Below are 13005 nucleotides of genomic sequence, written 5' to 3' on the forward strand. Positions count from 1 at the left end.
AAATTCACCAGCGCGAGCATGGCACTACTGGAATAAGACTCTTCTCTTGTATGGACCCCTAAAATCTTCATTCAAAGAGTGCCAAGAAAGCCACATCATAAAGCAAAAGCTGTTTGTTGAATTTTCCATATTTTAATTTCTTATTCCTTCTTGTGAAATGTATTTGTAATTGTATTTGCTTAAAGAGAATCATTATGGACATATTCCTCATAAAAATATAAAGAATAAACTTCACGACCAGAAGCGCATGATGACTTTCTAAAAATATGATATCACTCCATAACAAGAAGTGCACAATGACTTTTTTAAAATATGATATCAAAATACGATGTATTTAAAATACGAAATTTGTTTCATAGTTTTCAACATAAGTACAATATCAAAATAAAAATACAATAATTTGTACGTAATTTGTATATATTTTACTTCAACTAGACTGGCTATAACCAAAAAGTATGTTGTTATTTATTTATTTATTAATATATGTTTGCATATTAAAATATTCTGTTAGAATTAAAATGCAAGAAAAGCATCCATTGAGAATTCATTCTTTCCCTTTTGCTCGATCAGTGTCTTTTAAAATTGAGCTTTATTCTTGTGCAAGCGACATTGACAATGTCCTGCCCGTTGATGGAGAGATTTTAGCATCAAAACAAACCTAAACCTTTAATTAACAAAGTAAAGCCACGTCTAAACCCTATTCGGCCTCTCAAGCAAAGCACAATAAAAAGTTGTCTTCGAGTTTCAAACTCCTTTGTCTTATGTAGTTGAGGCCATTTGGAACACCCCATTAACATTATTATTCAGTTAATCACTGATTAGCTTTGTGTTTAGGCAAAAACATGCTTACTTTCCCATAGGCTATATCAAACCACTTTTGGATGGTGACAATTCTCTCCTAGGCATTGTTTGAAGTATAAGGTTAAACAAATCATAATCAAAATTTTGACTGTATCAGTTGTCAACATGCACATGAATAATTGATTAATTCAGCATTAACGAACCAGTAACTCTTGAATGATGTTGTTTAGTAAACTCATTGCAATCATGAATTAATCTAACACCTTATACAAATCAACTTACTCATCATAACTTTGTTTTTTCAATATAGAGGTGAGAAATCAAATCAATCACATGAAAGTCTTGAAATTTTGGCATAGTTAGGCTGCTTTTGGCTAGTTCACCCATCTATGTATATATATACAACTAGTAGCTAGATCTTTCATGAAGTACTCCACCCTATATGGGAAAAAACAAAAACAAAATAAAAGGCCCTTCCTATAGCTATAAGGGTCCAAAAGTTTAGATCTCTCCATGTGAGACTTGCTTATATAATATACCAATGAAATCGAATATGCCAACTATATCATGGCTAGGTGCAAGTTGAGCAGATTTTGAGTACCCTCCAATGTAGATAATATAAGAAGCCAGAGACACATGAGATCATAGAATTTGGGAAGTGGGCATCTCTCTCTCTCTCTCTCTCTCTCTCTTTCTGTTCATCCACTCAATCATATAACAAGCTAAAGGCAATGCTGCAGATGCTAACAAATCCTAGTCTTGCAATTTCCTCTCTCTTTCTTTTGTGGATCATTTCATTTGGGCTCTCATAAGTTAACGCATTAGTGCAAGAATCTAATGAGAGTGAATTTTCCCTCTCAGAGAATACTTGGCAAAGAAAGCAAATATAAAAGTTATGAGAGAGAGAGAGAGAGAGAGAGAGAGAGAGAGAGAGAATTGACAATATCTTTATTATAATGAAAATAGAGAAAAAGTACAAAAATATATATAGGTTGGTAGTTAAATGTTGGCATCACATAGGTGGGAGATGCGACACGAGAAGAGAATCTGCTGCCTGGGTCAGTGTCTATATGGCCATTGGAGGACAGCAACCTGTACTACACAAAATGAAAATTATATGAAATATATATGTAATGCAAGAATCATCGTTTTCAACTTTCATTGCCATGAAAAATGAAAATGAAATTTCAATTATATATCTAAGGTTCAAATTGTTTTACATGAACGTTAACTGGGCTGGACCGTTCATCCCTTGAAAGTCGCTTTACAAGTCACTCATTTTGTTTGTATAAAAAAAAAAAATTTTAAAAAAAACTTTACATACTTGAAAGCGAATAAAATGATCCTAGGGAGTTATAGAGCAATTACAAGAAATAGCTTAAGGACTATTAAAGAGGTGGACAGTGATGGATCTAGGAAACCCTATAAAGATCATTGAGAAACCTAACGATTTTTTACATATAAGCACTCTTTGTCAAAAGTATCCCTAAGAGATTACTTCAGACTTACGTAACACAATATATCGAATAACACATTTCCATGGGAAAATAAAATGCAAAAATTTGTAGATAACTACACTATTTTTTTACACTTTCAAGCTCACGCGTTTTGGACTGTGCATCAATAATGTGTCAGAGTGTGTCTTGGACTTTGACTATTGAATATGTTTTCATTGTTAAAAGAAATTGTAACGTTTTTTTAAAGACATTTTCTATTGAGATGGACGATAATATACTATATACTCACACACACTACACGAATGCTCGGACTCAAACCCAAGACCTCTAATGTTTAGCCTCATGTTTTGTACCATGGAAGTACTTGTTTGTAACTGGCTTGCCTTATTTAGCTTGTATTTGCGCTAGAGCAAGTACTAATATGTTAATCATATAAAACTCAACGAATGCATACTGAAAATTTGACTTTTAATCTGCAACCAAAAACTAGGCCACCACTGTAAATTAAATTAGTACCAACAGTTTATAGGTAGCTCTAGATTCAAAGCACGATTTGTGTTATCCAAAAAATTGTACAATTACGATGAAACATTCATGGAGTCTTAGATATGGTCCCCTCCATTCTCACAGCTCAAACATTCCTTGAGTTACACAGATCTCCAACACCAATCTGGTCAAGACAAAAACTTCTCAGACCCCCAAACACATTTTCATTTTGAACCAAGATATTAACAAAATCAAGGTTGTTTCTCAATGTCTTGTAGTTAGGGAACTAGGGTTTCATGTCTGTGAGAGACTGCTTTATCGTAGAGCTACCACACGCAAATGGGCGACAAGTGGCATCATCTTCGTTGCCTTAGTTAATTTCTTTCACAGCTGCACAATGTTACTTTTACTTGTTTCCCATGAGGACAGTATTCATGTTGGTATTTTGACGTGCAAGGAAGATTGGGGAGAAGATTAATTATTCAAGTGGTCCACAATGGGAAAAATACCGAGAAAGAAAGTCTTTTGAGATGCATGGGTTGCTCATGGATTTTTTTAAAAAAAACTAATGAAAGAATTGTCTTTGTAGTTATTGAAATATTGGAAGAGATGAGATTCGAGCAAAGAGCTTTGGGTGTAGAGGTAACTACTCTATTACGCGTTGCTTGATCAGAAAATTAACAATATAATATAAAATGTTTATCCAATGAATTGAAGGATACGATAAGTGTCTTATTAAAAGTTTAACCAATTAGTTACGCGGCAGTCATATATATGCACATTAGACAAATCCCACTAAATCTGTTGACACCATAGTCAATTTGATTTTTGTCATACTAAGTGTAATAATGTTCATGTTAATTTCTCAAAGTGAAAGGCTTTCAATGATCCCAAAGGGAGCAAAAGCTTGAATATAAGTAAAAAGTCTTCAACCCCCTCGACATGATTTCATGGCATGGATGAAAGACTAGGCCATATATCCCACCGGATTATAGGGGAGTGGGGCAATGCAAGCATATATAAATATATGCATGGTTGGTAGAGGCACATAGATGGCCCATATGTTAAAGCATACTTGAATATATCATCATTAGTGTCACAACCCCAATAAACACAAAAGTATGAATCACGATTAACACTCATAAAGCTAATAGCTATACACACGCATCATCACAAGAATGTCAACATCTTATAATGTTTATCCATCAAAATCAAAGATAAATAACCTATATTCATGATTTAGAGTTGATACTTCTTTTTTTCTTTTTTTTTTTTTTTTTTGCCCAACATTTTGTTGCCAAGAAACTAAGCACATTATGGTGGGTTCCCAACTAGACGGCTATTGTCCCAAACTTTTACTAGTTTAAGCAAGAGTGGGGTTTATTTCAAAATATTTCACTGTGATTTTAGCATTTTTCTTCTTTTAATGTTCTCAACTAAGAACTGTAGACCACTTTTTTTCTTTTTCTTTTGGATGAGTAAGTGATCCCATGTCTTGTTTGCTTCATCCCCTCACTGCTTATTTTCAAAGAACTTGGTTTTGAAATAATTGAGCATGGTTTTCTGTAGGGTGTATATGGTTTTACTTACACAAGCCAGGTGATCAATGCATGTTGCATATGCATAAGCTTGATGTTATTGCCACAAGAGGGAAAATTTGACTGAAGGGTCTCTTTAATTTGAATGCTAGCTACTCTTCCCATAATTTACTGCAAAAGAAATGGTAGCTTTCAAAGATGATGCCCCAGAAGACTGTGAAAGCAATTTGGTTTCTGCTGAAAAGTTGGTCTTTTGAGTTGGTTTGAACAAGCTAGCTGATCATGAAGGAGAACAAATTTCTGTTAATGGCTGTGGCTGGTTTAGAGGAGAGATAATAAGCATTATGTTTGATGAAAGTCAGGTACAGTACTTCTAATATACATTAGTCTTGGAGTTGACGAAGATATATGAATGAATGGAGGGATAATTAATCTTAGTCCACTGTTTTTTTTTCTTCTATTTATCTTTCTTTTTGTTGGATTGAAGTTGGATGGAAAGTGCCATGTGGTGAGCTCAGATGGGTGCACATGGTTTCTCTCATTTCCCAAGCTTTCAGAGTGTAAACCAATACAGGGAAACCAAGGGGTTTTGGGTTTTTCAAGAGAATCAGTTGCAGAGTAAAACCTACCTGATTGGTGTTAATTGTTATTTTTTTTTAAACCCAGTTTTTTAGGTGTAATGGGGGCTTGGGAACTGTGAGTTTGTGATCAGAGCAACCACCCCTTCAGTAAAACTCCATTTTATAATAAATTAAGTAGTATTTCTTCTTCTCCTTACCTTGCTTGCTTCTTCTTTGCAAACTCGTGTAGTTACCTACTGCAGCTGGTTCCTTGCTGTTCATGCCTTTTTCATACAACTATTAATATCAAGTGCAGTTTCTTGTTCAAATCCCACCTAAGCCTTTCCTTTTTTTGGTTTTGAAGTATATTCAAATATTTGAGCAAGGAAAGCACTGGAGATTTGTAGATTGTGAATTGTGTTCTCGAAAGATTCTCTCTATCCTAGATCCTTCATTTTGTGCTATAGATTTGTGACTGCTATATTTTTTTGCTTATTCTAGAGTTGAAAAGGCCACTCTACCAGCTTTCTGCTATAAATTTTTGTTCCATCATTTACCCTCAGTATTCTTCTGTACATCTCTACCAACTTATCTACTGTACATGCAATCCAAGTTCCAACTAAAGGGAAAGTTCTTCTCTCCACTTAGCTTAATTGGTTTTCTTTCAATAATTACTTGCTCAGGCTTCAGAAATTCATGGAGTTGAAAAACATACTTGAGGATCAAATGGCTACTGCTTTGTGGTTCTTCAGGTTCCCACCACCATGGATGGCAGTTGTTGCTCCATTTCTTATATTGATGGGATTAATGGGCTTTGGGTTCTTCTCCATCTTCCTAACATCAATGGTATTGATTCTGTCAACTGTTTTCTTCACATTTTGTAAGCAAAAACCTGTTCTGGTTGAGAAGTTAGTTGAAGAAAAGGTTCTCATCAGGTGTGACCAATCGTTCTCTCCTTGCTTGGAAGATGCATCAAGAACACAACATGATGAGGAAGAAACTGCTGCCTTACAAAAGAAGGAAGCTCAAGAAGAAGGTATGAACCCTGTTCATAATTACTTAGGAGCATCACCATGTTCACCAGATTTGATATCAGAAAGAGAATGCCTTGATCACTTGTCAACTAGTGATGAATCTGAAGTAGACTGGTCATTTGGAGACAACGCGGTTCAGAGTCCGGATTGCTCAGACGGTTCCATCTCCGACGAGGATAGCCTCATCGAAATAGCCCTGCCTGGCGGATACTATGTTGGTCATAAGGAACAAGACTCAATCTTTAATCTGCAGCAGAAAAGGCCAGGTTTGTCACACCAGTCCATCTTCCAACAGCATACTCTATTGGAGCTCTTAGCTGAGATCAATGAGATGAATGAGGAAGAAAACTTGATCGAAATCGACTTGTCCATGGGCTCTATCAAGTGTTCAAGGTTTGAGATTGAAGCTTGAGTTACCCTTTTTTCAGAGTTCACCATATTTAAGTTTTTGATCCTCCCTGGATTTTGGTTGAAAGTTACATGCTTCTGTGCTTTTGCTACCTTGTGTTATATTGTTGTGCACTGTGAAGCTCCTGCTTTTTGACAAACTTTGGATACCCCATTAAAGCATTTGTACTATGCCACTTTATTTTCTCCTAATGCACATTAAATTAAAGTACTAAGAGTTTAAAGGTGAAAAAAACATTTGATTTTGATGGAATTCCCACTTGCTTTTCCTTTTCTGCAGAACCTCTTTTTGCTGTCTATATGGCCACAATGGTCACCATTTAGATCTCTTCTATCACTTTTCTGGATTCTGAAGGACAATTCAGGATTAAGATTCAACCTTTTCTTAAATCAATAAACTAGATGTTGACTATTAGCATATGCAATTAATGCATTAATCATCAATTTTTAACTGGATCAGATCTTCAGACTAATGTATGCTCTCTTTTTTCTTAATGATTCTGAACAAATATTTGACAAGATCTCATTTTTTTTGACTGAGATCAGTACAAGTTCTGACTTTTGTTTTACCTTCTATGCCAATTGCTCAATGTCCATAAAAAGTAGGTCAATTCAGACTAAATTTACAGTTGATTGTGCTTTTAATCACTCCATGGCACTTCAAATTCCATTGCAGGATCAAGCAGTAAAAAAACTTGGAATCACTTCTCTCAATCATTTTTTCTTTTATCTTGGTGAAGTTCAACCCTCCTTCAATATGGAAAATTTTCTTATGAAATTTATAGAGAATATCTCTCTATTTTTTTTTAATGAAAAGAAGTACAAATAGTAGAATTTCATTCCCAACAGCGATCTCTCTTCTTTTTTCTTTTTCATGTCACATTTATCATCAAACAAATAGGGTAATTTCTATTTCTTCGATTAGTACCGATTCAATTGATGGGAGAGAGACGTATGTAGAATAGTACAATTATTGTTAGCATCAGATTCATGATTCAATATTCTGCATTTTGCAACTAGTTCTATGATAAGGTTCAGCCCATCAATCCAACTTATTTCAAGCTTAAACTAGTTGAAATTGAGAAGTTCTTATTAGTTATATTGAAGGTTCTGAATGTTCCCACAAGGACTTTTGGCACATAGTGAAGGAGCATATGGCTGCCCATATTGCACCTTATCCAAATTGTTACCTTCTCCATCTCCTGCTCAACTCAAGGTATAAGGTTTTACACCTACTTTATTCACAAATATTTCTCAAATTTCTTGACCTTTTCTTTTCAAGCTATTGTTTTTGTTTTTGTTTTTTTAATATTCAATAGTTACATTTCTTGAGTTTTAAAAGAAAGTGAGGATTAATACTCCACTAGACCAAATGGGCATAGACTCCATTGTTTTATAGCTTTAAATTAGTGGTGTTTGTTAAAGTTTTATACTTTAATATTAGAGAATGATCAGTTTCTAAATCAGATTTGGATCGAAGCTAGATATGAATTGTGTTAGATTAAGAATATGATAAGTTTTTAATTCAAAATTAATTGGCAATCAAAATAATATATTTGTGAAGAAAAACTTGTGTTGTATGTTACAGAGAATCTAAGATAACACTATTTTGTTATTCTTAACTAATCACATTTTGTCGTCGCGTGATATAGATTCCACGTATTAGAACGTGATTGGATGGAGATATCCAGTGATATCTCCGTTACTACATGCAAGTTCTTCTCATATTGTTGAGACGAGGGTTATATTTCCGAGAGATTCTACAGTCTCAACAAACTGCTTGCTATGTAAGTATTAGCCGCGGCTTTCAACGGCTACAAGTAAGACCACGTGTGGAAACCGGTGGTTCAACGGTGTAGATTTGACTTTTACACTTTGTTCGACTCGGCTACAGCCTAGAGCCAAAGCCGCAGCAGCCGCCTGAAGATTCTCAAAACGGACAGCAGCATACGTGTCACTTCCACTGCCGTTAGATCCAACACCCCACACTCCAATCCAACAACCCAAAACCGCCCCCCTAACTCACAACTTATCGAGAAACAACCGGCCCAGAACGATCCACGTGTCGCTCCCGATGCATTATTACCCCTCTAGATCCAACGGACCCCAACACCGCTGCCTCTCCTCCCTCATCGCTCTCCGACACAGTCCATCCGATACGCCCAAGAACCCCGATATGGCCGATTCGGACAACGACTCGGGCGGGAACAACGACGGCAGCCAAGCACAGAGCGGGGAGCTGTCGGCGCGTGAGCAGGACCGATTCCTGCCGATCGCTAACGTGAGCCGGATCATGAAGAAGGCGCTGCCGGCGAACGCGAAGATCTCGAAGGACGCGAAGGAGACGGTGCAGGAGTGCGTGTCGGAGTTTATCAGCTTCGTCACCGGAGAGGCCTCCGACAAGTGCCAGAGGGAGAAGAGGAAGACGATCAACGGCGACGATTTGCTCTGGGCGATGACGACGCTAGGGTTCGAGGAGTACGTGGAGCCGCTCAAGGTTTATCTGCAGAAGTATCGGGAGCTGGAGGGCGAGAAGATCACCATGGGCGGCAGAGACAAGGATAGTGCCGGCGGCGGCGGTGGGGGGGCTTCCGGTGGAGGTGTAAGCTCTGGGTCAAGCGGCGGCGGTGGTGGGTATAATGGGGTTTATGGTGGAATGGTGATGATGGGTAATCATCATCATCAGGGACACGTGTACGGTTCTGGTGGTGGGTATCAACAACATCATATGGGTATGGGAAGTGGCGGAGTTAGGGTTGGGAATAGTGGAGGTTCAGGTGGTGGTGGTGGAAATGGTGGAGCTTCAGTTGTGAGGTGACTCGGGTCAATGCAGGTGCTATGCTCGGTTGCTTTACTTAGGGATGATGATTATGATGATAAATGACTGTTAATCTTAATTTAGGTGGGTTAATTCAATTTTCTTGAGTTCTATATAGATGTGTGTCTGTCTCTAAGTGTAATTGTGGGAAAAGGAAAGGGGTATAGTGGGAAAGGACAAATGTATGTATCATATTGATTCTCATGTAGATAGTTTTGATTAAACCCCAATTTAGTTGTTGGACTCTGGTTGGTTCTAAATTCCCAATCTGTTGAAAAGAATGCATGAATCATGGGTTTTGCTTATATGAGCTGAGACTGACAGAGGAGGAAAAGGTCTTTGTATTTGTGCTCTTTTGGAGAAACCATGACCTTAATTAACATTGGGCATTCTTTGTGTGCGGTGTACCAAATAAAGAAATATCCAGGTCCAAATTAGACATGTCTCTGTACTTGTTTCCACATTTGTGTGATTGTAGAAAGACTTTTGTGAAAGGGGATAGCAAAACAGCGATATCCTGTTTCATGTAAGTATTGGTTTTGATGGATGTACCTGTATGTAAAGAGAAAAATCATTGAAGCCCAACTTTGATGGTTGAAGAGAAAGACAATAACCTGGTGGTGGTAATCTTTGATTAGTTTTGGTTTTTGAGGTGGTTAACATTCGGGGAATTCAAGTTTCATGGATCAAGTGGCTCCATAAATAAACCTATTAACATGTCATGTAGCCGAGTCTATCAGAGAACACCAAGTGGCCAAGTAAGGCTAGGACATTCATATACTGACCCGACCAGGTTGATCGCCCCAGGTATCGCTAATAGGCCTTATAGTTGAGCTTATCAGGGGATGTTGTGCAACTAGAGTTGGGGTGCACATGTACCAACCTGATCAGATTGGCAGCCCCGGGTCCACTGTGATGTCATGTGACCAGAAAGGCAAAAGCGCTCGTATTTCAACCTGACCAAATTCCTGTCACACCAGGTCACTTCACACACCTAATACCAACATGATGGCTGAAAGGGAGCATTTAATGCTCTTCACATCCAAGCTAGGTGTCGTCTTGCTACTTGGTCCTGATAATCAGCACAATGACTGGGGCCCATAACCACTCTCTGATCCCAACATTGGGAATAGCTGAAGATCTCCCCTTTTGATAGATTTTAGGAGATATGATCTTCCCTTCTCCCTCTATATATACTCTTCACATGCATTGAGACAAAGGTAATAACCATTTTCACCCAGAAACTCTATATCTATTTTCCCCACTAACCAGCCATTAACTTAGCCATCGGATGGGGTTTGACTGGTATCACACCAGCCTCCCCTCTTTTGACGGCCTAGTTGCTTGAAGTGTGTAGGTTGTCCCTCAAGCAACCCAATAGCCCAAGGTATGTTCCTGCCCAAGCCTAAGTCTGGACCCCCGTCCAATAGAACCAGTCTCTGTATCAACAAAACCCAGGAAAAAAAAATAACCATCACTAGAATTTGAACTCTATGAATCCTGAAAATTGTAATGGGCACAACATGCATCTCTACTATTTGGGGCAAAAACAAATTATAAATGTGTATATAAAAGTTGTAGTCTCTATTGTTTTTGTACTTGTAAGAATTTAAAAGTTGTTGTATCGGCAGGGCGGAGCTAGAATTATAAGATTGAAGGGGTGAGATAGAAAACACAAGTATATTGAATACATATAAGTGTTTAAAACATATGTTAGAACTAAAATTTTCAAAATTAGTGTTGATGCCCAAAAAATCCATGGTTGGGCCCAAATAAATTATCAGCCCAAAACAACACTCCATTAAGAAAAAGCGTAAAGTGGAGTACACGAAAACTCGCCACATGCAAGTTGTAGTTCATGTGCCATGCTAAATAAATTCGCCATGCTAGGGGTTGAGATAAAATATATTGGCCTTACAAGCCCATGTCGAAAATAAACATCACAGTCCTTCCCAAGGACGATAAAATTAAAATATGTCAAGCGACATGCCATGCCAAGCACAAAATCGTTATCTCATACCCAACCACGCTACAAGCCTAAGTGGGCCCAAGCCACTCAAATGCCTGGGGCTTGCTTGAGTGGGTTGTGTATGGATGGTACTAAATTGTCATGAGACCCATTAATGGACCGAGAAGTGGAGGTTCCGGGTTGCTTAGGAGCCTGAACTCAAGCCCATTTCTTAGGCCCAAACATATGGGTGAGCACAAAATGGAAAAATAGTCCAACCAAAATCCAACCAAAATAGCCAACCAAAATGATCCACTAAAATTAACCCATATAGCCCAATATTTGATAGGGGTGGCCCATTTGTTTAGAGGGTTGACTTCCTATCCTAGAAAACCCATACAAATAGAGGTAGCAAACAAACCCCATCTATTGGCTGAAGGATAAAACCATGAAGAAGCCATGGAAGACCACGTTGGTTAACAGGAAGGAAGAAACAAGTTTCAAAGCAAAAGAAACATGCAAGGACCCTAAGGGATATTAGCATGTAAGCTGCCAGGAAGAGAAGCACTCTTCGAACCAGCATACATACCCTAATTCGTTCCCTCATCAGACTTGGCCATGGAAAAAGAAGAAAGCAATAAAAGAGATGGCTGTGAATGGAAGTCTGCCATTGAGACAGTTGCGGGAAAAAGAGGCATTGAGCTTCAAAAACTCTGATCTAGTGCAAATAGATAGAAGAGATTTCATCAAAATGGGAAAAGCCATGAGAGGAGATAGAAAGAAGGGAAAAGCTTAGCCAAAATGGGTAGAAGCCATTAGGGTTTCTTGAAAATTGGTGGTTTCCAGCGGCTATAAATTGAGGCTTCTCCTACCTAACAAATCTAACCCACGCTTGGAGAGCAAGCTTCCTCTCTTACCTACAAAAGCCCAACAACCTCGTGCACTATTCACCCTCCCTCCCTATTTTCTTCTTTTGGCAAGCTGCCGGAAGAACATAGTTCTTTCTTTTCCTCTTCTCAACCACATCTGCTTGCAAACCTCTTCTTCTTCACCTCAAACACTCATCTTTCTCCCTAGGAAGCCATATTTCCTTTTTGGTGCTCAACTCATGCTAATTTTGCTTACATGCCACATGCCTCTCATACTAAGCTTAAAAGTTTATCTGTAAGCATCAAGAAATCATCTGTAAGTAGCCTTTATTTCGTTGGAGAAGGTAACCAGAACGCTTCCTAAGGCTCTACTGCCCTTTTAAAGCACTTTTGGGGCTTGATTTGGGAACTCGACACGGGGCAATTTCAGCAATTTCCTTTACGTATTGACCCATTTGTAGCTAGGAAGAAAAAAGCCCTACAATTAGTCATGTTCTAGTTGTTTTTGAAAGGACCATTAATTTAAATTACAAGTTGTTGAAGTAGAGAAAATTAAAAGAACAATATTACCCGAAAAAATTCGATGTGAAGTTGTGAATGATTCTTGGGATGAGTCGTGTATTAAGTTGCTCTCTTTAAGACATTTCGCGGCTCTGCCCAATTTGTGCAAGCAGTTCAGAAAAGGCCACTACATCCCCAAGATAAAACAACCCCAGAATCTCCTATGCCAAGGTTCTTCCTTGCACTAAGGAAGGACCTGAATACAAACACATTTCTATATTGCTCAAAAACTTAGTTTAGGAAATAAGAGAAAGATAAAATTTCATGAGATGAAGGGGAAGACCGCAGCAGCTGTTGCGTTGTATTTCTCTTCTAGTTATATCATATATATATATATATATATTTATATATTTATATATTTATATATTTATATATTTATATATATATATATGAGAATAAAAATATTAAAAATAAGGAGCAGAAATTAATAATGCATACCAAAGGGCGTATCAATGTATAAATGAAAATAATGCTTAATTGAAAGTGATGCATAAATGAGAGTATTTACAGAAAATTTTGACTAAA

At 37.7% G+C, this 13005-nt stretch overlaps 2 protein-coding genes across 2 annotated transcripts; both read left to right on the plus strand.

The window, feature by feature from the left end:
* The first annotated feature begins 4089 nt into the window (after nt 1-4089).
* On the plus strand, nt 4090-6537 carry LOC103329258 (uncharacterized). Its single transcript, XM_008231704.2, has 3 exons — nt 4090-4222; nt 4314-4644; nt 5526-6537. Exons 2-3 carry the CDS (start codon nt 4634-4636, stop codon nt 6286-6288), a joined length of 774 nt encoding a protein of 257 aa, XP_008229926.1. The 5' UTR covers nt 4090-4222; nt 4314-4633; the 3' UTR covers nt 6289-6537.
* A 1494-nt stretch (nt 6538-8031) lies between these two features.
* On the plus strand, nt 8032-9362 carry LOC103329260 (nuclear transcription factor Y subunit B-3-like). Its single transcript, XM_008231705.3, has one exon. It carries the CDS (start codon nt 8359-8361, stop codon nt 9100-9102), a length of 744 nt encoding a protein of 247 aa, XP_008229927.2. The 5' UTR covers nt 8032-8358; the 3' UTR covers nt 9103-9362.
* Nucleotides 9363-13005: the final 3643 nt, after the last annotated feature.

This window comes from Prunus mume, linkage group LG4 (assembly GCF_029339155.1).
Source record: "Prunus mume cultivar Tortuosa linkage group LG4, ASM2933915v1, whole genome shotgun sequence".
Taxonomy (NCBI): domain Eukaryota; kingdom Viridiplantae; phylum Streptophyta; class Magnoliopsida; order Rosales; family Rosaceae; genus Prunus; species Prunus mume.

Excerpts from the sequence above, each read along its gene's own strand:
- LOC103329260 (XM_008231705.3), top strand. The coding sequence starts at position 8,359 with ATGCATTATTACCCCTCTAGATCCAACGGACCCCAACACCGCTGCCTC.